General features: G+C 36.1%; 1 protein-coding gene across 2 annotated transcripts in view; it reads right to left on the reverse strand.

Moving 5' to 3' along the window:
* The window catches only part of Ptp10D (Protein tyrosine phosphatase 10D), a 71,372-nt gene that overhangs the window by 895 nt on the left and 43,589 nt on the right, over positions 1–26,888 (reverse strand). Inside the window, exons 2-17 of one of the 2 annotated variants that reach the window (XM_011502948.1) lie at positions 22,273–22,519; positions 18,190–18,465; positions 16,178–16,384; positions 15,243–15,596; positions 14,263–14,435; positions 13,321–13,684; positions 12,462–12,731; positions 11,617–11,952; positions 9,697–9,975; positions 8,172–8,581; positions 6,629–7,006; positions 5,550–5,742; positions 4,279–4,447; positions 3,252–3,504; positions 2,876–3,133; positions 2,076–2,460 (exon numbers count right to left, since the gene is read on the reverse strand). In XM_011502948.1, the coding sequence (XP_011501250.1) occupies positions 2,076–2,460; positions 2,876–3,133; positions 3,252–3,504; positions 4,279–4,447; positions 5,550–5,742; positions 6,629–7,006; positions 8,172–8,581; positions 9,697–9,975; positions 11,617–11,952; positions 12,462–12,731; positions 13,321–13,684; positions 14,263–14,435; positions 15,243–15,596; positions 16,178–16,384; positions 18,190–18,465; positions 22,273–22,519 (4,552 nt within the window). Of the gene's footprint in view, positions 1–2,075; positions 2,461–2,875; positions 3,134–3,251; positions 3,505–4,259; positions 4,448–5,549; positions 5,743–6,628; positions 7,007–8,171; positions 8,582–9,696; positions 9,976–10,498; positions 10,526–11,616; positions 11,953–12,461; positions 12,732–13,320; positions 13,685–14,262; positions 14,436–15,242; positions 15,597–16,177; positions 16,385–18,189; positions 18,466–22,272; positions 22,520–26,888 lie in introns of those variants that run through there. The other variant, XM_011502947.1, reaches the window with a different exon arrangement.

Raw genomic sequence — 26,888 nt, forward strand, 5'->3', positions numbered from 1 at the left:
CAGCAAAAATCGATACAAAAATATATGTCAATACTCACTTTAATTTTCAACATTTTAATTACCGTAATTAGTAGTGAACAAACAAAAAAACCAAAAACAAAAAGAAAAAAAAAACGAATCCTAGGATTTTTAAATTAACTAAAAACATATGAACATGTTCTGCATCATTATTAAATACGATTTAACCTAAATTAACCAGGAAGGAACCAAAAACATTTAACATGCAGCTCGACACTACGATTCTATTTCATCCAAATACAAATTCTTTTACAATAATTTTACATCAATATTCAATTTTTACACTATGCTCAAGACAAGGCTACTACTTTTAATAATAAACAAAAAAATCAATAAATAAATAAATAAAAAAAGAAAATAATGCTAATAATAATAAGAAGAAGAAGAAACATGTCAAGTTACAGTACACACACGCGCGCGCATTCATTATTATTAAACATACAACATACTATTAAAATTCGTTTTACGTGTACGATTAATTAATATATCATCGCTCATTTAATTTGGCATAAGATATTTTTAAAAAATTTTAAACAAACAAATAATGAAGCAGACTGATGATTTTTAGATTTCTTAAGGTACGAGAAAAGAAAGACTAATACAAGTAAAAGTGTCATTCATAGTAACGAAAAAAAAAAAAAAAAAAAAAAAAAAAAAAAGAACACACGCATGCTTCATTCCACGTTGATAAAATACATTACAAGATTCAAACTAATCGCTGAATCGGCATTATTGACAAACATCATAAACAACGTGCAAGTATTTGAAAATTAAAAACAAAAAAAAGTATAAAAATCAAAAATCCAAGCAACGAGTGTAATTTTTTGTTGTTTTTGTTTTTCAATTACCGTCGGAGTAGTACTCGCTGCTCGAATGTCACCTTTCCTTCTCATTCTCATTTTCAGCCACGACTGGGCTCTTCGCGTTTTCGACCGAGCTTTGATTCTTTCCTAAATTTAAAGAGCGAACGATTGGAGACAAAATTTCATTGAAAAATAAAAAAAATAAAATAATAAATAATTATATATATATATATATATATATATATATATATACACACACATATATAATAGTCTAAACTGTAAGAATTATTTCATTCTACATAGTACTGTATATATATATATATATATATATATAAGATAAAATAGAGCTATAAAATATTCATTGCTACATTTTAAAATGAATTTTCAATCCTGATATGCTAAAATATCATTTAGTTTGTAAATTATTCTCGCCCCCCCCCACCTCCCAAGCCACCCAATAAAATCAATTTCTATATAATCATTATTTTTTACATTATATTGGATTGCTAATTGAAAGTGCAGAAAGATGATTAACACATACATTAGAGATAAAATAATTATATTTTAATCACAAAGGTTGATTAGATCACAGAGTAATTCTATTAAAATCCGAAATCAATGAATTTTTTTTATTCGACAAATGAGTTTTAGTGTGGGGCCTCAAAGATTCAGCAGACACAAATAGTTAATCAATACAAATAGATTCAGTGTACGATCCAATAGCCTTATGACATGTAATATTATTTTATGAATAATAATAATAAACTGCGATTGCCGTATAGGAAGAAAATGATATAATTGATGTACTGAATTGATGAGATTTAATAATTGTCAGACCCACTCTCGCATATACTTGAATTAAAGAAAGAATAAGTTGAAGAGATAATAGCAATAATAACAATAGTAATAGCGATAGTAATAGTAATAATAGTAATAGTAATAATAATAATAATGATAATAATAATAACAATAATAGGTTTAGAAAGTTTGGTGGAATTCACGTTTCACTTTATTTACACGCGATTCAGGGATAATTACTTAAAAGAAAATTCTTATATATGAATGCCTATCGAAGATTAATAAGCCCGAATCACAAGTTGTATAATCAGCATGTCACAAGCTTCAAAAGCATTTATAAACATAAGGATAAAGGTCACGTGTCCCAACTCGGCACTGAACCCATGTGAGAAACAAATCACGGGTTATCAAGCAAAGAGTGCTCGGCGTGACCGACTCCGTAAAAACTGTCACTACCTTCAAAGCCCTGATTGTCGTGTATCTCCCGGGGCGGTCCCGTGGTGTCCTGACCCTCCAGGACCGCCAGGAGACACTGGTGTATGCATATGTACTGTTGTTCCGTCTGCACCATCCATACGCGCTCCTTCCTCATGGCCCACACTATGCCGAATATGTCGACGTAGTCGCTCACAAGGATCTGCTGGAGGATGCGATCGAGGGTTATGAAGGTGCCGCTACGCCCGACACCGGCGCTGCAGTGTACGACTATCGGCCGTTGGTCCGGCTGCACGCGCTCCCGGAACGCCCGCACGAAGCGTGCGAGAGTCTGCGGGGGCGAGGGCACCCCAAAGTCCGGCCAAGTCGTGAAGTGGAAGTGCTGGATAACTCGCTTCGAGTCGCCCTGAGGAAGCGTTATTGGAGACATTAGCTTTCGGCCTTTTTTTATTTCACGATCGCGTCATCGCATTATTGCCACAACCTGCCTCAGCCAGTTCGTACGATTACGATATTCAAATTACGCGTTCGTCCCGCCCTTTCACTGGCTTCGCTCTTAATACAACATCCGCAATTATAATGCCAATGCCATTAAGATGTTACTTTGCCGCTCGTCGACGATTACAATGTAAGCGCAACAATCACGGGATTCGAAGAAACTTGCGGGAAGTCAGGTGGAAGGAACGGAAAAAAAAATAAATAAAATAAAATAATAGAGTTTTATGGTGGCTGTCGTCGTATGTACGTTGAACGTTGACTACGAAGCTGGAAAGGGACCGTTTAAGCGGTAAAGCACGTAGCATCGTAAACCTTGAACTCACTTTGCGCAGCATAAATTCGGTAATACTCCAGTCGGAATAATGCGTCTCGTTGAGAATCGTGACGGATATGTCGCCGTAGAAAACCGGAAGCGTGTCCGTCGGCCAGTAGTGATCGCACTTTTCCCGGCCCTTTTCGATGCAACGCGTCAGCATGACGATGGCTCGGCTATTGCTCTCCCAAACCATTTTCCAAAAGTCGTCCTTCGTGGAATGCAGGGGTCCCTGCGTAACGATGAATTCCCTCGGCGAGTTGTGGCCCTGTGACAAGGAAAACACTCGTAAGCTCGATGCAGATGATGTAGACGATGGGTAAAATTTATTAAACCGTTGGTTATTATGGGAGGTGGTATGGTTAATGTAGTATTGGCTTATTTACGGGCACGTAATTGGCGTTAATGTAATCGGAGCCCTCCTCGTCGTCCACGGGCTGAAGCTTGAATCGGCTGTGATCGTAGGGCAATATGTTGGTGAAACGATTCTTGGGTCGGTTGCACGGTAGGTCGGCCGCTGTGCAGGGCTGATCGCGTCCCACGTGCTTCAATTCCTCGAACTCCTCCGAGAAGCGAAAGTCCGAGTCTGCCGACATAATGCGATAATGCTCGGCGAAGTTCTCCACTCTTATTGGTCGACTGAAAGTAAAAAATCCACGGGATTATTAATTTGGCCTCCTTTCTAGCTTCCTCTCCCCCCCCCCCCCCCCCCCCCCCCCCCCCCCCCCCAATCCCATCCTCCGCCCCTCCCCCATCCCTCCCATCACATTTATTTAAAGGGCTACGAGGATAAATTGGCCGCTTAAGCCCAATACATGGAGAACGATTGGCTTAACGGTAGGTGTTAGGCTAATTGGGCGCGTCACGCACGGTATGTTAAAGGACGTTTCCAAGTTGGCAGAATTGGGCCAACACAGTTGCATTAAAATCCAAGTAATTGGATAATTGAAAATGTAGCGTATATGAGCTCGATGTGCATCGCCGACACATCGAGACGAAGAAAAATAGTTCTCATAATACAATACACGTCCGTTAAATCTATAAACTCACACCGTTTCTCTATGTATACGAAGGTAAAATGTACGTAAGAAGAAAGAGAGAAAAAAATTCAAAATAAAATTAAAAGAATTTATATACTTACGAAATATGCCCGATACGACATTCCAATTAAAAGTAATTATCGAGCGGCTATTGACGACTAAAGTTCGCTAAAAAGTCTATAATTTTTATGTTTTAAAAGTATTAGTTTGCCTCGATTAGCAGCGTCACATTGTTGTTTCATGCTGTTTTATGTTTACGGATAAAAGTATTGGCAAGTCAGTAAGAGACGGCAAGTAGTAAAACGAGTGTCAGCGTTGAATGGATAATGGATAAGCATCCATTAAGGAATAAAGCTTGAAATGTCATTATCACCTAGTTTCGATGACGCTGTCGGGCAGCGAAAGGTCGTCGGTCGCCCTGGTCTCGGTGGTCTTGCGTCCTTGGCTCCTGCGTCTCCTTATCAGCAGCCCGATTCCGAGTAGCGCCAGGAGCAGAACGATCGGCACGGTAACGCCAACAATGATCGCCGTATTGTCCTTATCTGGTGGGTGGGCGGGCGGGCGCGTGAAAAAGAGGGCAAAGTATTTGGGTGTATAGGTTGGCTGGCTTGGTGAATGAACAATTGTTCAAACATCACGGACAACGAACGAGCGAAAACCAAAGCAGCGTGCACGGTAATGCGAGTATTGTCATGTACTTTTGTGTTACGCGTCGTTGTGTATTGTTGTATATCGTCATGGTTATACCGATGTGTTGTTGTCATTGTGTCGGTATAGGTTAGCCGAGGAGTGCGCGCGTACGTGTGATTCGTGTTTGCGTTTCTCTTCCACGAGGTTCTTGTGTGTAGGCATTGTGATGTGTGGGTTTGTTTTTTTACTTGTTTTGGATCTGTTTTGTAGGGACACTGTATAATGCTTCACTTTTTTTTTGTTTGTTTGTTTTGTTTTTTTTTTGTTTGCTTGTTTCTATATATATATATATATATATATATATATATATATATATATATATATATATTTTTTTTTTTTTTGATTTATTTTTGTCTATATATATATATATATATATATATATATATATATATTTATTTTAATTTTGATTTAATTTTGTCATTATCACTTTTTTTTTGTTCATTATTAGCTTACCTGCCAACAGCAATCCTTAGGCGAGGCATGTGCACGAAATAATTAAGCATGAATTTTCTTTTCTTTTCTTTAACTTTTCCAATTTTAACATTTTTACTCCCGCACCTGATTAACTTTAACTTTCAAACAGACAGACACAACTTTAGAATATTCACAGATTACTCGCAACTATTGCTAAAGCTGTGACCTACGACAATCGCAGAGCTTAAAGATTTCGTAAAATTTTTCCATCATATTCTTAACCTCTCGAGTCCCACGCACCCGATGCGCAAGGCCATTTTATGCCGCATTACGGTTTATGAAGCAAGACGCGCGGAACGCTCGATTCAATGTCACATCAAACATACATGTATATATGATATCAGCAATTACGTGTGACTCGATCATCCGTGTGACTCAAAAGGCCAAGATTAACTTTTCTATATATTCTCTATGGCTACGATGTTACGCGTTGTAACGTTAAGTACATTCCATGAGTTAAACTTTTACGGCGACACTCACCTGTTTGTATGGGGAAACTGTAGCTGGTGTCGGTGAACTTGTCGGGCGCGGTGAACGCTCGGACTTTCACCCGGTAGGTCGAGCCGGATTTAAGCGGTCCATTGCAGTAGCCACTCTTGTTCTCGCAGTTTTCCGTGCCGATCGTAAAGTCCTCCACGGAGCTGTTTTTGAAGGGATAATACGGCTCCATCACCTGCGACAAGTACAAATTGCAAGCGCGCGATTCGCAAAATGCTTGGCGAATATGCTCGATAGTCGATATAACGCTCATCTGGCTAATATAATAAAGGGTCAATTTTTTGTTTGTTTTTTTTGTTTTTGGTTTTTTTGTCCCCCTCCCTCCGATACCCGGACGGTTAAGTCAACGCGACCGAGGTACCACGTTACGAATTCGCGATGCGAACTACAAATTATAGAGTAGGTATACTAACACTTGCCGCGCATTATTTGCGCTCTCGATAATAATTCAACGATGGCCTTCGTGTGCGTATTATTAATATACCGGCGCACCCACCCATACATTGCTTTTGTTTCAATTTAGTAAACGTTATTTGAAATTATAATTATACAAGTAATGCTTTTCAATTACCTCGCGCCTCCTTATTTTATAAATGGACATTTGGTTTGGTAATTCGTCGACTCGTATGCGATATTCAAGAGAGAATGTGTAAAGGATGTGGAAAGCCAAGCGGACAAACTAGGCATTATCGCGTTACTGCGTTATCTCATTTCCAAAAACTGGTACCGCTCGTGGCTACCTGGCCTTTGCCTCGTGAATGACGGGCTTTTCCTTAAATCCAAACGATTCGATTGGCCATGGATATTTTTGAGAACGCGCGGAACTATAGACTTATTGATTATCAGTTAGTTATCCTTGGAGATCGAAGGATGCAATAAAAATGGGGGCGATGTGAGATAAGCTAATCCTGGGGTGGTGTGAGTAGGGATTGGGGATTTTTGACGAGGGGGATGAGTGGAGGTTTGGGGATGGGGAGGTGAGAAAGAAAGAAAGCCGAAGAGAAAGTTGGTGCCCGAATAGTTGTGGGGGATGATCGATGAGGATGAAACACGTCGCTCACCTGATAAGGCGGCCAAATGCTGTAGGCCTGCACGTCCCTCCAGCTGGGCATCTCGAGCCCACTCGCGTTCTTGCTGTCGTCCTCGGCGACGATGATGGTGTAGGACGTGACAGCGCCATTCTGCTCGCTAAAGTAATTCTTCCTAAATCTTATCTGTATGGTGATGCTGCTTCGGCAGACCTCGGTAGGCACAACTTGGGACAGCGGCTTCGGTGGCGCGAGTATCGGCATCTTCTGCTTCCAGATCGCCTCCTGACCGAAGCCGACGCGCGTCTCCGCCTGGATGCGGAAGATGTACGTCTTCCCGGGGATGAGGTTCTTGATCGTGCCGCGGAATTCGCTCGACTTAAAGTCGCGCGCCTGCGTGTGTGCCGAGCCCTGCCAACACGCATACAGATATTATGCCGCGAATACCGATCCATCCAAACATATATCGAACTCGCCCCCATTATTTACTCCATCGAAGACGTTTCTTGCCTATTCCTACCTAACTATTCAACCTACTCGCGCTTCGTCTTTTCTCACGGCGCCTAAGCCCGAGCGAACCGCTCTCATGAATATTCAAGCTTTCCGCTATTCTATTATTAACTATTTATCCGTCAGAGTCGAGTGCTGACTCGTATACCGCGGGGGAAGGGGGGGGGGTATGAACGCATGAGTGCACGACGATCGATCGATGAATCACTGTCAATATTATCGCGAGTAACCATATCGTATAATTTGTGGATTCTTAACGCGAATCCCATCCCTCATAATTCCCGAATATAAATATACAGCGTATGCACATAGTTAAACGCAATTTATGCATTTAAGTCGTTAAAGGTAAATATCGACGAATTTTACCGAACTATATGAGAAGACTTATTCTTATTAAGATATAATAAAGTTCTTCTAAACGATAACTTTCTCCGTTAGGTCTGATTGCAATTTAGCGATTATATATATATATATATTCTATAACCGTCAATAAGAACTATACGAGTAATTACGAGTAATAGTAATCTAATCACGTGTAATCCTCAATCGCATATCTTATATTATCTCTTATTAAATAAACATTATATAATTAGTATTAGATGTTTTATCGTATGACACATAGCCGCAAATATAGAAGGAATCATCTGAGCATTCATTGTTCTAGATTCAATTATGAATTAACAACTCCGAACGCTATAGAACATAGAAAAATTGACTATAAAATAATACGGACAATTTGACATTTATTTTATTAAATAAATTTTCATATGAAAACTGTGAGCGATTATAAGTATACTTGTTTTAATTGTTTTATCAAGTTATTGTAAGAAATACGTAAAAACAGTATAATTTATGAGACGATTAATATTAAAATTAATATGAGGACGATATATAGTTATAATAAGCTTTGAAAAAAAAAAAAAAAAAAAAAAAAAAAAAAAAAAAATACATGGAGATATAATTACTGGGCTATTAATTTTAATTTTAATAAATTGCAGAGAGTATAATGATCGAATTGCAGCCAATCGGCGGATCATCATCCGAGATTTTTAATAAGGGCACGTACCTCGAGCCCATAGGTAATGCTAAATTTCCTGATGATTCCATTCTGCTCTTGGCTGGGCAGCGACCATTCGAAGCTGATGTCGCTCGGTTGTATATCCGTCGGGTGGAACTTGTCGACTCTGCCAGGGTATGACTCACTAGTGGTGAAGCTCGCGCTCAAGGGATTCGAGCGCCTCAGGTAGTTGGACTCGGTGCCCGACCGGACGACGAGGGTGAAGGTGTAATTGCGATGGGGCTTGAGGTCGGTTATCGTTATGGCGTTCATCGACGTGATATTCTGCACATAATTATCCTCGGCATTTATGTACTGGACCTCGAAGGCGTCATACTCGCCGCGCGGAGGGTCCCAAGCAAGTGTGATCTTCGTGTCGTTGATCTCCGTAGCGTTGATCGCCGTGATTGGCTCCGGGTCTGCGGATGACGATAAGCGATAAGATAGCAGCACCCTATTAACTACGTTATCTCGAGGCTTTATGGGCCGAGATGTTATCTCGATGGAATGGGAATGGGAATGGGAATGGGAATGGGAATGGGTATGAGATATGGCTAATATGTACTTTCTGTCCCCGTAGATTTTCACATTTTACAGCAAGGATTTTTTCGAAGACGCGACATACGTAAATCGTGAGAAAGAGAAGATAGGAGAGCGACTTTAAAATTAATGTATTTCGACTCTTTTAACATACTCGTGAAAGATTATTTGTTGCTCCGTAATAAATGTCGGAGAAATGCCAGACAATTTTTGTTTCTGGTGATATTCTTTGGCATTGATATTACAGACTCGACAATTGCCGATATTTCTATTTTTTATTTTTTCTTCATCGTTTGCGAACTTTTGGCGTGTAAAATCTTACATTATATTTTTAAACGGTACGGACAATATGTAAAATTATTTAGATATATTTTAAGCTTTCTATACATACTTACGATTCTACTTTTTATTCGTAATTAAAGTATTTTATTAGCAATGAGGCTTATCACAAGATAATTGCATAGACGTCATTTATCCATACAATTGCTAAAAATTTTGCACTTTTATGCACCTTTACGATGGTAGAATATCCATATTAAATACAAAATAAACTTATCAATATCAATAAATAATTAAAATTATATTTCATAGATGATTGTAAGAATTCTCATTTCTTATGCATTTTTTTTTTTTTTTTTTATAATTTACCGGAACTTTTAATATTAGTTCAAACCTAAGATAAAAATCCTTGTAATATGAAACGTTGATGTCAATAATGAACACAATGGCGGAATTTTTATTATTTTTATATCTATATTTTTATATTATTATATTTTTATAATCAGAATACGTTCTTTTTAATCCATCTTCTACCTACTTCCCTATATTACTATAATAACTTAACTAAACTTGGACTAAAATAATACAATTGCAAAAACAAATGTGCAAGAGCCTTCGATCGTTATTACAGGCGATGTGGGAGGAAATTTGGAGACGGTCATACGGGACATGGGAAGCGTATCTCCAAGACCAAAGGATGCGCCCCCACACTCACATAATCTGTCCTGCCTGAGCAGTGGCCTGCTCTCGACCTTGTCACTGACGGTCCACACGGTCACGTTGTACAGCCTCCCGGGCATCAGGTCCGTGAACGTGACCTTGGTATCGGTGTCGTTGACGATGCGCTCCTGCGTGGTGTTGACGCCGTCGCTTATGCGAAACCGATAAAGGTCGAAGCGCGACGACTGGACGGGTGTTGGCGTGTAGCGTAACGTGAGCGAGTCCGGCTGATCCCGGTCGACCACCACGACCACCTCCGATTGAATCAGCGGCACTACGATTTACAATATAAAAGCATTTGATACAATCGCAAAACTACGTACTAAGACGAGTACTCGCGTCTCAACGAAGTCACACACAGTTTTGCTTAAAACATGAGCTCGGCATTGTCATGGGATAGCGAATGTCGTGATGGAAAGCAGCGAGATGGTTGTGAGGTGATATGATAGGGGAGGGGGTGGGAGGGGAGACAACGACGACGATGACGACGATGACGCCTCGTATTCTAAATCTACGTATTATAAAAGCAGCTACTTTCAATACATTTCTACGGCTGAAATAACACTTTCAGTCTTTTTATTAGGCATATTAGCGACTATTGTCAAGCGCTTACGGACCTCATCGACCATTTCCGTGGGCATGCACGAGCTAACGGATGAGGAGAGCACCTGTTACTACTATCAACAACATATCGCATGCATTATGTAAATGAGATTTGATTTCTTTCATTAGTCGGTTAGTTAATGGCACTAGTTATTATTTTGATGCGATACGACACTTACGAAACAAAAATGTACCTTGATCTGTTCCCAGTTCCTTTTCACCTTTACAACGTTATGAGTTAGAGCAGTGGGAAAATTCGTGTGCATTAGTAGTAGTAGTAGTAGTAGTAGCAGTAGTAGTAGTAGAATGTTGAGTTATTTGAAAAAATAAATGTTGAGTTATTTTCAATTATATTAATTATTATATGGTCATTGTTAGTTGGCCCTTGATAAACAAAATTCTAGGATTAAAGTATAATCTAATGGCGTGTTATCATGTATAAAAGAACTTGGACTTAATTCAATAAGTATAATGAGAAAAGCAATAATCTACGATAATTGATGAATTTATCCATGCGCGGTTAAATGGAGTAAATTTAAGATTCACGCGTATTGGTTGTTAATATATAGTTTCACAAAACATTATTATCACAATACATCACAATACATCACAATACATTTGTGTGATTAATATAATTATTCGTCTATTTCTGCTTCTTCATCTTCATTTTTTCTTTCTTTAAACGATAATGTCTATCATCTAAAGCATTTCCAATACAATTTCTTACAAAAATTAGCGAATAAATTCAAAATAAAAAAAGAAAAAAAAAGCATTACGTCATTTAACAAATTCAACCAAAATAATAAAATATTCTCGTATTTATAAAATTAAAATCAAAATAATCGAATTTGAAATTAATAACTTGTATTACTCATTGTCATAAATTCGTAAATTAATGATGTCATTTGTAAAATTAAATTTAAAAAAAAAAAATAATAATAATAATAATAATAATAAACGTAGCTCTTTTCCTTCGTCACGAGTGACGTGTATGAGAATGAAATTTGAACTTCTCGGTATTTCAACGTTAAGCTATCATTTAATAATTATTTAGCTTATGCTTGTTGCGCACATCACATACAAGGGCTGAGCCTTGCAATTAGACAGTGTATAATAATATTCAGACTCGAAGGTAAAAGTTATATAATTTCCATTAGATAAGCGGTCTAATACACAACACCATAAAGGTAATCTTCGTAAGGGCTAAACGGAGCGCGTGCACTTGTGCGCGCTTGATTAATCGTGAAAAATTGATGAAGAAGAAAGCTCCCGAAAAGCAACAATGAAGGCAAGGTGAGTTTGGTTCACTAACTCGTGCGAGTCTTGAGGCTCGTGGTGTCGCTGAGAAGGTCGTAGGACACCGTGTAGACAGTGAAGACGTACTCGACCCCCGGCATGAGATCGCCCACCAATATCCTCTCGATATTGTGATTGGCCGACGGTGAGCTCGACAGCGTCGAACTGTCCTCAAAGACTATGCTCGAAGGGTCGCTACTCGCCGTCACATTCTTCGCCCGAATGCTCTCCGGTATGTCCAAGGGCCACCACTTGAGCGCGTAGTACTCGATTCTACCTTCGGGTCGCGGCCACTCGAGCGTCACGTTCGTCGAGTCGATCACCGGCGTGACGTTTACTACGGGATTAGGACCTGAAATAGCAAAGGTTATACGTCGATGACGAAGAAAAAAAAACCTCCCCAGGCCATTGTGCGCCTTCTCCTTGACAACATATGGTTTATTTCGACAAACATTCAATGGCCGAAGATGAGTGGTAGCCATGTAATGGGAAAATCCTTTAACGCGAAGCCATCGACATTACCATGACGTGATGCTTTAACTTTTTTTACACTACTCGTAACGTTGAGGGTAATGCAGTTTACGGGGTTAGAGATTTTTTAATGCCAATATAAATGTTCGAAGGTCAGAAAATGTCTTTGTGACATTAGGACGTATATAGATGTAATTGTGAATAAATATTGAAATTACGAGCAGGTCGTGCATAGTAATAAAGTGAGTTTGACGAAGAGGCCAATAAATTATAACGCGCGACTTTACATTAACTTTCTCGATCGATATAATCCCACAGGACATCGACGATTAATAAAAGCGCCGTGACGTCCAGCTTCGATGGCATTAAGGATACGTTCAATATACGTACGAATGGTGTGATTAACTTGAAGAGGGTAAAGGCTCTCGACACCGAAGCTCACGGTGTTGACTTGTATGGTGTACCTCTCCCCGGGTGTCATATCCGCCACCTCGGCCTCCGTCTCCTTGACACTCGGTAGCTTCACCCATCGCGGGTCGTCCTCCGTGCGATATCTGATGGCGTATTCCGAGAATATCGAGTCGGTGGGCGCCTCCCAGTGCACCAGTACCGTGTTGCTCGTCACTTTCTCGATGCTGAGATTACGCGGTGGACGTGGCACTGTATTGCAAGCAACGTCATCACATTATCGTCTCGTTCTTTTCTAGACCCAAATTTATCGATACGACATGTCGCGGCTAATTTTCTTCAATCAAGCGCGTCCCCTTTCGAAAATCTAAACTTTCCTCGCGTCCTCTTACGTTTAAGATATCACGCGAATTTCTTCCTGCTACTTGGATCGTTACAAATAATCAAAAATATTCGACAAATGTGTTGATTACATTGGAAAGGTAAATGCCCGATTATATTAATAATGCAACGATTTCTTCGTTCGTATGGGTAACACGAGTTACATTGAAAATATAAGTTTAAAGAAAAAGAAAAGCTATATTAAACCCCAAGGATAAGGTAATTAATTATGCATGTGTTACCAATACTACCACTTGTATTAAAAAAGAAAAAAAAAAAAACATTTGTCGGTAAGTGATGAAGTTCGAGAAAATTTACCCTAGGCCAGTGAATTCATTGGAACTTAGCAGTAAAACAAGATGGAAAAGCATAATTATCCAGAAAGTAATAAAGGAAATAGTAATGGACACGCGCCGTGACTCGCGAATACTATATCACAAGATAAATAATTTTCACTCACAAACGGCTTGGAAGTAGGCGTGTGGCTCGCTTCTTAATCCATGACTTATGGCAAAGACCTTGACCTCGTAGCCAGCTCCGGGGTAAAGATCCTCGAGGACAATGTGAGACTCGGTTGTAAGGGTTGTCGCGCTCTCGCCCGTGTCGTTGCGATTGTGCGTCACCTCGAATTTCTCCTGGCGCGAGTTAACGTCACTCTTCCACGAGATATTCAGGCCCTTCTCGATTGACTTGAGATCCTCGATTATCGGGCTCGAGGGTTTCGTCACTTGGTAAAGGATGGTTTCGTTCGATTCGACTTTATTGCTGATCGCCTGGACAATTATCGAGTAGTTGCGTCCCGGCAGAAGCGCTTCCAGGGTAATCTGCATTATAATATGGACGTTTACATTTTTCATCGAATCGGGTTATTATTAATTAATGAAGAACAGCATTGATCGGACACAGTGACTGTCTGCGGATTATGCGTCTATTCATTTTGTAATTGTAACATAACGATATGCCATGATCCAACGTATTTAGAAATATAAATATTCTCGTTAGGAATAGATTGATTTCGTTACTTAAATGCACTTTCATTTAAAGCCAACTTTCGTCTTAAATAGCAAAGTAGAGAGTTGCAAGACAATGGACGATATCCGCTGTCTTTGGTGAATAGAGTAACGTTGTAATAATAAGAAAGCCTTGGTTATGATTGGTTTGATTGTCTAGTTTGATCGATAGAATGATCGATAGATTTTCAAGGTGGTTTTACTTACATTTCTTTAAATTACTGAAGCAAATAGTAAAAAATGCTAATATATTAATAAAAGGCCCGATCTATCTTGGTATTTCTTTCATTGATATATTTCGCTGATTAAAGTCTTCATCTAAATCGCAATTTGAAGTATCGATACGAAAATTGTCTTGTTTTTCATTAAAAAATATCATCGTATACAATCACCTTTGTTTTATTAGTCGTTAAAACATTGCTATCCCCTCCAATTGTCGCTTCAACTTCGTGATATTGAACTCTATAAGTATCTTGAGTGCTTGCATTTTCTGGGCTCCATGAAACTTCGACCATCCACGTTTTCTCATCAATTTCAGCCCGAAGATCCTGAATTGGCAGAGGTCCTATAAAACATGTAAATCACAAGTATATATATATATATATATATATATATATATATATATATTTCTTTTATTTTGCAACGATTGCTTGCAATTTGCGAGCGAGAGAATGCAGACATCAATCGTACATGAAATCGTTTAAATTTTTTTAACATTTTTTCGACACGCCGAAATCATGCTCAAATAATACTTGAATACAATATTCAAAAGTATAATTTAGACTATTCGATTTATTATAAAGATTGTCACTTGCATCATTATCGTTTTATACGACTAGTAATCATTATTGGTATTTTACGATTAATATTTATTCGTAAATTCTTCAAATTTTAACCACAATGCGCAAAATTTTTCGTAAATTTGTAAAGTCGTAAGTTGTGTACGCCACGCCCTCTTCTCAAATTATTATAAAACAAAATTAGCTCATTCAAACGTTAACAAACAATATTTTCCCAATATATGCAAAACTAAATTCATCAATTTGCATAATTAACAGAAATTGTATTTCAGATAAACGATCGAATGAAAAATTTGTCGAAAGTTTTTTTGAATTAAGAGTAACGTAAGGCAAATTTCCGTGTCGCTCGTAAGCATAAGAGAAAAATTATAAATTGGAACAAGCTTTGAGTGGTATTAAAAAAAAAAAAGTAATAAAAAAAGTAATTAATTAATTTTAAAAAAAAAAAAAAAAAAAAAAAAAAAAATAAATAAATTAAAAAAAAAAAAAAAAAAAAAAAAAAAAAATGAAAGGATAAAAAAGAAAGTAGAATAAGCATATTAAAAACTCTAGAAAAAGAGAACAATACTCACTGAGCGTGACATCTCTACTCGCCGGCCAGCTGGATACTTTGCCGGAGAAGGTCTTGACGACGACCTGATATGTCTTGCCGGGCTCGAGATCCTTGAACTCCCAGCGACAATCGTCCTCGCGGTTGCGGGTAACCGGGGCAAAGCGCCGATTCCCGGCCAACGAGATCTGGTATTTGTCAAACTCGGAGCTACCATTGGGAGGTGACCAGTAAACGCGGAACGACGTCGACGTAACCGACGAGTTGTCGAAGGTGACATTGAGCGGGCGTAGCGGCACCGTACGATACGTCGCCGTCGTCGGTGTCGAGGTCTCGTCCTCCGATACTGTCTGCACCGAGATGTTATACGCTCGACCTGCAATTACCGTACGTATTGCTCTATTACTCTCGTAATAAATTATTGGGGAATAATTTTGAGCATTCTTCTTTTTCGGTAATGGCAAACTTTTTTGCAAATTAGCGAATTACCGTGCGACTTTATTTTATGCTCAACGATCGAAAATATCGGATATACAAACCGTTCATTGCGTCTTATTGATTAAAGATTAAAAAAAAAAAAAAAAAAAAAACAATGGTAAGCCAGGTCGAATGATTTGCAAATAAAAAATATTGACTTGGTAGAGTGAAATTTTTTCATAAAATTTCTGTAATAACGACAAACGAAATTGATTTATTTGTACCATTTCCATGGCTCTTTAACACAATTAGCTTAAATTAAATACGATAGCACGAGTAATGCGCGTCATATACCGAAACGGTGCCAATAATCAAATGAACGCGCTCCACCGATAATGATAAGTAGCGATGAAGTAATATTTTGGCCAAGGGATATTAAAGGACATCCCGAGCAGAGAATATACATAAACATAAAGTTTAAGGCGTTAAAGCGCGAGATGAGAGCAAAGTGGAATTGAATTAAAAGCATAAGGAGCTTACCAGGAATGAGGCCTTTGAAAGCTGCCTGCGCTGGTCCAGGCGGTTCCGATTCCTTCTCGATATAGAGAATGGATTCAGCGGCATCTTGGGGATCTATGCTAACTTTGTAATAAGTATAAATTCCAGCTGGATAAGGCGGCTGCCAAAGGACGAGGAGCGTCGTCTCGTTGCGGAACCAGACGATAAACTTTCCCGGCGTATTTGGCTCTGAAATAGAAGAAAAATTTCCTTAATTTCAACGATCGCTAATATTTCACCTAAGCATAGGGAATTATCTATCTCTTATTCAATTGTAACCAATGATGTTCTACTTATTATTTCCTAAATCGTTTCAGCATAAGTGATCCAGAACTTGGTAGAAACAAATACAAAAGCGTTCAATTTACTAACTATTTAGTAATAGTGCTCGATTCAAGGGTTTTCTTTTCCCTAAAAATTTTCATAAAATTCCATCATAGCGTGCTTAATTACGTAAATCGAGCTCCTTAAGATATTATACTAAGTTTCAGAATTAGTTTACGTAATAGCATAAACGGCAATTACCATATCTATAAATATAGCCTTTGACTAAGGATACGTTTCTCCAAATAAATAATTAAATTTTATGACATTTCCGTGTAATTTGCGTAATAGTGAATAAAGTACTTTTAACCCAATTTTAGATTTATTATAATGATAAGTCTGAAATTCCATCGGAGAAAAAGGGTAATAGATTTTTAAATAATTTAAAAATTATGTCGTAAAATAAGAACAATTCCAACAAGGCAGAAATTAAAAATGGCAATTTATAGTTTTATTTTATAATCTAGTTTATAGATTATAAAGTAACGTTATGCGAAAATTAGATTTCCATTGACGTATTAATGATGTACCCACTGCATCTTCATAATTACACATAATTAAATCTAATAAGAAACTGCTTTATTCAAATTTTCATAACCTAATCATTTCCTATGGTAATTAGACTTTTAAATGCAAAGAAGTCTAATTTCACCCGTTTCGTATATAAAAAATTACTAATCACTCATTAAATGCCATAGAATTGGAATTCATACACAACGAATAATAGTAAGCAAATTAATTAAATTTTAATTTTAATTACAATAAAATTGTTATAGAATTATGATGCTTAGTTGGGTGGAAAAAGAACAAATTAGAAAACTCGATCGAGTACAATTTCACGTTACATTTGATTTGAAAATCTTTCTTGAAATAGACATATTGAGAAACGAAACATTACGTTATACATTTATGAGCCGAATTGGGCATCAATGGCGCATACAGGCAGGTGAAGTTTATCTATTAATATTTCTATATTTTGTATAAGTAAAAATTGTCCTTTGACGTTGAGGAAACAAAACAAAACAAAAAAAAAAAAAAAAAAAAAAAAAAAAAAAAAAAAATACAAACGAGACTGGCTCTTGAATTAATAATGAATAAATATTGTCTGTAATCCGTAGCTCAATGATTCTTCCATTTCTGTAAGATTTCTTCCCCGCGGCTCTTCCCCGAAGAAAAAAAAGAAAAAGAATTATCGAGCGACTTCTTTCTGTTGCTTTTTTAATATCAGCAGCATACAATGTTCTTGGACTTCGGCCGACGTAAAGAACCGAACTGGGAATTCCTCCCGAATAATACAACAAACACGGTTGACTGCAGCCGTGTAATTTATATTAAAAACAGAATGTTCGGATAATGTCTCTCGTCGAACATTGTTATTAATGATAATGGGCATGCAGGAGGAGGAGGGGAGAATCTTGGTGAGCCGGTAATTTGAAAAATTCGCGACACCCGCCGACGAGCAATTGTCAAAAGTTCCAAGAGGGTCATCGTTTTTAAGCGGCGCGCAAGAAGTCGACAGGCGCGCACTCCCTCGCCGCGGAAGCGAAAAAGCGCGAAGATGGAAAGGAGCGGTGGTGGCGAGAGGACGAAGGGCCAAGGAATAAAAGAGCCGAGAGGATTATTGATCCTCGGTGGGAGCGGTGGCGATGGGCGGGCTGGGGGATACTCACTTGTTGTGAAGTTCCTGCTGGTGTAGGCGACGCTCTCCTTGGTGTCAAGGACCGTGAAGAGCTGGAGGGAGTAAGTGGCGCCAGGCGTGAGGTCGCGCAGCGTGTAGGGCACCGCATCCGCGGGGACGACGCTCGACCAGGGGTTGCTGGCGTCGTTGAAACTCTGGATGCGGAGTCGGAAGCCCGAGTAGTTGCCGTGTCGGGGTGGCTCCCAGTAGATGATCGCCGACTTGCCGCTTTTTACGGAGACTGTGAGATTCGACGGTGGATCGGGCGCTGAAATGCAAAATAATGACGAATGAGGATGAGCGTTGGGTCGGCTTATTGTCGTCGTAGGGCGCATTCGGGAAGCCATACGGTTTGACAAGTGCCAACTGAAGGGATTCCGGAGGCCGAGACGCTTGCAATAGGGGATCGACTATTATTTTCTTCTTTCGGCCAATATCCTTCTTTTATTGGTAGTGCAACAAGGGTGAAACGGTTGTCGTTTAGCTTCAAACAATTTGAAAAATATTTAACTGCGCCTCGCTTTTATGCGCAAAAAGTCGGTCTTATGCGTTAAAAGTTAATGGAAATATTCGATTTTATAACATAAGATATTATTTGACGAGCCGAGTGATTGCATTTGGCAATGAATATAATTCCGTGGCGGTGAATCTTGCATGAGAAAGCTTATTATTTTCTGTTAGGGGAAAGAGAAGTCAATTCGATCTGTACTTTTATTCGTTTTATAGCTCCGAATCGTCATCAAGCGTCTCGTCTTCGTCCATCGGTTATTCAAGAGATGTTTGTATATGCTGATTACAAGGGGAATTGTCCGACGATTGTAAATTCGACAAGAGAAGGAAAAAAAAATTCGGAAGTAAAAGAATTTCAATTAACTTACTAATTTAAGTAATAGGAAAAACTTAATAATACAACTTCTTGCACCAAGTAAGAAAAGATATCACTTTAGTACTTCCACCACAATTGCCTAACTTTCTAAACTTTTGAATACGAGCAAACTTTCTATTACGTCGTGTATGGCCCGAAATTCTGTCTTGTAATATCATGACTATATGAATAGAAAGCATTTTACTTATCTTGTCGATATACTTTTATATTCCAAAGTCGTTAAATAATATTCACGCATTGTTGTTATGTTAGACGATTGACATTTGGATTATCGGTATTTACTAGCTAATTGTTACAATGCAATATAAATAAAATCACCTTCTAAACTTGTTGCAAAATCATTTTATTCGGCGTTATTTTTCATCGCCGATAGAAATAGGCTGAGATATTTTCAAATTCAAACAAGTGCCAAAATTGCCAATTTTCAAAGCCACATTCATTAACAAAACGAAAAAACTTGAACTTTAAATAAATTTGCCGAGCCTTGTTTTTAAACATGTTTGTTAGTTACTCTGTTCCATTCTCTATTATTAGCATCTTTGACCTTTGTTTTCTCAGAAGACTGAAAATACCTTTATTGCACTTATGTTAAAAAAAAAAAAAAAAAAAAAAAAAAAAAAAAAAAAAATTAAAATAAAATAAAAACAGAAGAAAAAAATTATTTTTACATTTGTTAAAATTAGGTTCAATAGCATTAAAACACCATAGAGATAAACGAATTAAACTACAAATGCCAATCAGGTCTAATAACAATATTTACACAAACTTTAATATAAAATCTTTTTTAGATTTTCTCATCATAAGAATAAATTTCTTCAACTTATTTATTATACAAGTAAATTAAGCAAAAAATACTCTTTACAAAAAATTAACGAACTACACAATAAACGTCATTAATATATCAGCATTTTTCATAAATCCGGTCAAATTTCCATTTAATTAATTGTTTCGCGCCACAATCACTAGCGAATTCACTCAATTCTAGTTTTAGCATATTTTAAAGTGACCGTCTTCAATTTATTCCCAAGAAAATTGACATCATCGAGCTCACGGCGACAGCACATCGCATCGTCGCATGACCCAGAAGTGAAATTTCGCTTATTCGTACTCGACGAGCAGCACATGACATCGTGAATGAAAGAGTGAGAGAGTGAGAGAGAGAGAGAGAGAGAGAGAGAGAGAGAGAGAGTAGTTCAGACCTCGTTTTAACGAAACTCGTCCAAGTGAATTTATAACGTCCGGGAATCGAACAAAAGATTCTTAACGAAATATAGATGCCAAACCAGTCGGATGATTACTCATTTATTATTGAACAATGAGTGTTAAGAAAAAATTCGTTAATAACTGTGCGTTTAATAAAATACATTAGAATAAATTTAATCGGAAATTTGAAATATATTCCCATTTTCTTTTTTACCAACAATTAAACACATTTCAGCGATTACAATATTTATAGATTACGATAATTACATGTTATATTTTTACTTTTAAGACGATATATTTCACGATAAGTATATTGTGTTTCGTTGTAACTAAATCATTGTAACTAACATTGAGGCTTAAAAATCCATCTTATTATCGTTAGTTGATAAGTGAAATAAATATCAAAATTAACTTTTGTAAATTTATTTTGTGGATAAAAACAGTAATCGAGTAATGCATAATGTTATGACTTGTATATGTATAAACAAAAAAAAAAAAAAAGTTAAATATTCGTTACATACATACACATCAGTACACATTCAGTGTAGAGAATCGAGACTTTCTTATTTTTATTACGAATATAGACAAATTATATTAGAAGAACATTAATTAGTTGGATACTTTGTCATAAATTAACTTATACATAAAAATTTTAATTGAAAAATCTTATAATATTGATATCATAGATCAATTATATTCGCATTTATAACAAATCACTTAATTATTTGAACGGCATTCTTTTATTTATGCACAACTGGTATATCAAGTCATACTGTGAAAGTCCTTATTATACGTTAATCCTATATTATCTTTTATTTATCGTATAAGAAATTATAATCTTCTGAGTTTGTGTTTTTTTTTTTTTTTTGTCATTTATTTTACATATAGTTTAATTCTAATTTGACATAAGTATAATACACAAAAGAGAAAGTCAATTATAGAAAGTCGTACGAGCTCTTAGTATTTTTTAAAAAATTTTAATACATTTTCGGATACTGGAATTTTTCAAGTAAGTATTGAAGAAATATAATTGGTCGGTAGCTGAATATTAATATTGAGAATATAATTTTTAAATATTCCATCTTTTACAATACGTCTAATAGTATTAAGAAAATTCTTAGGAATTCTGTCAGTAAGTGATATTAAATTCATAATATCGATTATAAATATAATTAACAAAAAACTAATTCTCTTTACAATCAGAATGTTCAAATACCAAATACATTCGTGAATGAGAACAGTTAAATTTGAATATTAGTAAAGCTCGAGATCAATATTAAAAAATAAATAGTAAAAAAATATTAAGAATTTATGTAAAATTTGAACATGAAATGGAAAATTCATGAATCATACAATATTGGCATTAGAGCAAAAACACGAATGTAGTAATTTTCATATGCATACAATAGCTATTATTGCAATAATAATTTCGATTTAAAATTTAATTAACGAAAAGCACGTGTTAAATTGAACAAGCCTATCATTATTTTGCGAGCCAAAATATCTTTATAATCTTAATGTACCGAGTATTTCTAATGCTTATTGGATTGAAATTTTAAAATAATCTCTTATCCTCTATATACTCAGATTGGTATTACAAAACTTTTTGCCCATAATTATTAGTATTGGAATTAACATTATCAGTAGGCTTTCTACGACCCGAATGATACAGGTAAAATAAAAATTGTCCGATATACGTGACTTTAAAGTGACAAAAAGTAAAGATAATTTTGATTGTTCATTGTAAAGTCAGAATCCATTGTTCGCGAGAACTCTCTGCATGGTATACTCTTAAAAAAGAAATGAAAAAAAGAAAGAAATAACAATGATAATAATAATTATTATTATAACGATGATGATGATGATGATGATGATGATGACGAATCTATTGAAAATATTCGTAAGTAATAAATATTTGCGTTAAAATTAATGGCAATTCGTTGAATAGAAGGAAATAAAGGATAAAGAAATGGATGTTTCACTCACGGGTCGTAATGGAGGCCGTCCAGGTAAGCCAATCGTGAAGAGTGTCGTTACTATAGTACAGCCAATACTCGTAACGGGTCCCAGGCAAACCATCGCGAAACTTAATGACGTCACCGATGTCCGAGGCAGCGATAGTCGTGTTGGGCGGTGGATATCCAACTCGAGGAGTGTAATCCAGTCTGTACCAGGAGCCGCCTTGACTAAGGTTACCCGGGATCTCGATCGCCAAGTCTGCCGATCTCGTTACCTGCAGCAACATTATAGCCGTTTATATATATTTTTTAGGATAGTATTTGAATTATTCAAATAGTTACAATGAATTTAAGATTCGATTTAGAAAATATATATAACAATTTTTCATTAGAATTTGTAGCTTCCGACGGGATTTCATGAAAAGATCGATTAGGCGTAAAAAAAATATAACTAAAATTGAATTGAATTCCAACATGTCAAGCCAAGTTTTAATTTAAAGCAATTAATTTTTAAATATTATCAATGTTTAAATAGTTTAAATAGAAAACGTGAGGATTCTTCACATATTTTCAATGTATCTAATAACAAAAATACTACGTCTACTCGTTTAAAAAATCGTTCACTGTTATTATAATTCAATGCATTTTATCGCATTCCTGATGAATTGGATCTATAAATAATTATAAAAATTTATAATTGTAATAGTATTTTATATAATATTGTTCTATAATCCTCGAATACGCGAAATGATCGTCGTTTTTTTTTCTTTTTACATTTTAAACAAAATTAGCACAAAATTTATATTCCGTTTCGAAATGTCGAAGAATTTATAATTATTCCCATTGCAGTTTGGCCTTTTTGTCATTTAACATATCGTACATAATCGAAAATTAAAAATACAAATTAGTGAAAAATAATGCATGGAGCACTATTATTCCAAGTAATAAGAAGAGAAGAATAAAAACATCGATGCATTCGATTATTATAAGATTCTAGGAATTCAAGTACTAGCCTAGTAAAAAGCAACGTTGCATGCACTATGCGATAAGTCTTTCTTTTCTTATTTAATAAAAAAAAAAAAAATTTTTTATATCTTTCCCATTACTAATTGGTAATTACATGATATTATTATGGTTAGTTAACTCCCAAAATAATACATTTGCAAAACTATAAGAATTTAGTCTCACTAATTTACAACTGGGTGACGCTGATTTTTATGTAACAACAACCTTTTGTAAATAATGAAAATTTCATTTTTTTTTTTGTGTTTTTTTTTTTGCCATGCATAATTCTCTTATTTCATCGAAGCTTAATATGCATAACGAAATAATAGTTTTAAGAAAAATTGTCATATTTACGAGTAATATTTATTACGTTTTCTAAGCATACATTAACACTTATTAGTTTCTTTATTCTCTTTGTTAATTAGTATCTTATAATTTAAAATATCATAAATGCTTGCGTATTACTTAAATATATACATATAATAAAATAAAATAAATAACAAGTATGATAGTACTTGTAACGATATGTGAATTTAACATTTAATCGTATTTAATTTTCTTTGTTTATCATCATGTAAACATTTTGTACATTAAAAAGAAATAAGTCATGAATAAAAAAAAAAAAAAATTAAGTGATGCAAAAAAAACAAAATATTTTTGAATCGATAATTCGATAATATTTCAACTGTCTGTTATGACTAAATGATAAAGCAACAACGCTGCAATTCATGTAATATCAAAGACCCTATTTATCGATTGATTCGTAAATCTGCTAAAAATGATAATTATTAAAGAAACGCAAATGCAAACACACGATATTTGTCATTATAAATATCTCGAAGTTAACGAAGGTTTAAGGTTTTTAGTTATACAATAGCGCTTAGTCTTTCGCGTCGTTAAATTATAAGAATAATTTATACAGAGATTTATATTTTCAAAGAATTTTGCCAATATACTGCTACATTCAATTGCCATCACGAAATTAATTTTCCTTCCGATTATTTTCAGTCTAAATGTCTTAATGCAACCTTATGTAGGCATTTCAAAAGCACTGGCCGTGTTTGTATGAAATATAAGAATGTGTGCTTCACATTTAAATTGCAAATTAAAATGCTTGCAAAGAAAATATTCGTACTTCGGTATTGTTCCAAACAATATTGAACAAAAAAAAAAAAAAAAAAGAAAAAGAAAAAAAATCCATCAATCTTTTAGCGCACTCTATGCTATACTACTACTACTACTACTACTAACGCGCTTACCTATACAAAACTAAACACTATTAAAAAATTTAAAAGTTTCACTTTTCACATACCGTTGCAATAAGATATCGATATTAATATTGATATTGAAATTGATATTGATATTAATATTGACTGAGAGAATGTTAACCAAAACTTTTTACGAAATTTATCTTATTTCAACATCAATCGCAAACAAAATTGTTCAGTAAGAACAAGTTCAGTAGGATAATTTGTCATTATAATTGTCAAAAAATCCTTTACCCATTACTTCAAGTAAAATATAAAATATTCGAGAGAGAGAGAGAGAGAGAGAGAGAGAGAGAGAGAGAAACAAACTAATTAAGAATATTTATTTTTTATTAATCTGCTTTAATAGCTGCGCGTAATCGTCGTGTGTTATAACCGCTATAACCACATAAAAAATAGAGGATTGTTCACTTCTTAAACCCGTTGTTTGGCCTATACGATTGCGTAAAATTCGATATTACACGACGTAAAGACCAAACTTATTTACAAATTACAAATTGAGGTGCTACATTGAATTCTTCATTTTGCTCGCTTGATCGCCAATAAAGTGATCGCCTACACACATCAAACACCTCTATAGAACTATACATGATGATTATGCATGTGTGCGCAGATGTATCGAGTTACTGTATATCCAATCTACTTAAGCAGGAGTGTTTTCTTTTACAAGATACGCGACGACTTCTAGTGCTTCCTTGCCATGTTTATGTGTACGGAAGCGAGCCAAGTCTTTTTGCAGTATATCATGATTGGCGTTGATATAAATAAGAAATGAGAAAGGCCGAGAAAGTGAGATAAAAGATGAGGCATTATGTACACCAAGTCTGAAAAGTAATTTCAAGCTCGTGTCTTTCAAAATTGATCAATGAAGAAGAATACATACGTTGCCCAATCATAATCTTTGCAATTATTTAAGACTTTTAGTGCTTGTATATTAAGATTTTGTTAATAAGTATCTTGAAGCAATATTACATTGGTGTTATTGCCTATTGCCAAGTGTTTCTAACAAAATTGAAAATTCTAATTGACCTTAAATGTAGCAGACGCTCTAATAAATAACCCAAAATGGTTTTTTAAATTTTCAAGATAAGTTTGTATACTTCAGATAAGAATACGCGGCTGTTCATTTGTTAGAGGCTTTGAAATTCGTTTTAAGCGTTTCCACTACTTCCAACTCGAATCCCAATAACAATCGTGTTTTACGTATTCCTAGCTATCGTTCGTCTGTAGCTTCGATTATTCGATATTAACATTAGAAGAAGAAAAAAAAAATATATATATATATATATATATGCAATTGCAGCATCGACATTTAAATATAAGCTCGAAATAGAATGTTCAATTACAAAATTACAATGTTGCTTTCTCTCTCTCTCTCTCTCTCTCTCTCAAATAACACATGCTCACTCTTATAAAAATCGTACGAATGACGCAACGAGCATACATCCACAGAACGTGGAACGTTGCTACGAGTACCCTTTTACATGTAGCTTCACCTACTTCATTAACGCTTCTGCTGGCATTATCCTCGATCAAGAATTCTAATCTCCCTGTTTGTTCTAATGTTTGTTCAGTTTTATTCCATTATACGCTGTTAAGTATTGCACTTTGTACAGCCAACTGTATACATACATTTTAATACGAATAATAGTCGACGGTAAGTTTCTCTTTCGTTTCCCTTTCCTTATTGTCTTATCGTGTCTCGATATTTTTTATGCTGAAATGCTCACCACATACTTTGTCGACGTACACTCCAACAGAACGATAAAAAAAATATCATCAAACTCTTAAAGTTTCTCGGTCGTCACTCCGCAACAACATTCCCTGTCCTACGACACGTTTTCTCTATAACCAATTACCAGTTACCAGGTAAAACGACAGGTAAACTCTCAACGACAATGAAAATAATAGGAAAGAAACGCTAGTGGGATCAAAGATATGGGAGGGGGAAGGGGGAGAGGGGGGGAGGGAGGTAAAGCAAAAAGATAATTCGAGTTCGCTTGATTGGCCTGTCATTGAATTATCCCGCTCATACGTTAGCGCGCACATGTGTCAGAAAGCGGAAATGCAATCCGTCCATAGACGGATGTGTCATAAAATAACACAAAGCTCTACTAGCGGATACCGCTCGCGATTATTACGATGATTATGCTATTATATTAGTGACCGCATCGTGCACCAGCGCAACGCGCAACCAAGAATGCAAGAGGCGTGGGGATGGAGAAGCAAAAGCAGTAAAGATTTTTGCCTCTTTTCCTTCGTCGATGAGATGCCAGAAGATCTGTGAAGTAACCGGCGCTTCACCCACGCACGGATGCGTGGCACTCGCAGGACCGGAAGTAAGGCGAAGTGCTAGAGTTTCACTGCTAGA

This window comes from Ceratosolen solmsi, unplaced genomic scaffold (assembly GCF_000503995.2).
Source record: "Ceratosolen solmsi marchali unplaced genomic scaffold, CerSol_1.0 scaffold61, whole genome shotgun sequence".
Classification (NCBI taxonomy): domain Eukaryota; kingdom Metazoa; phylum Arthropoda; class Insecta; order Hymenoptera; family Agaonidae; genus Ceratosolen; species Ceratosolen solmsi.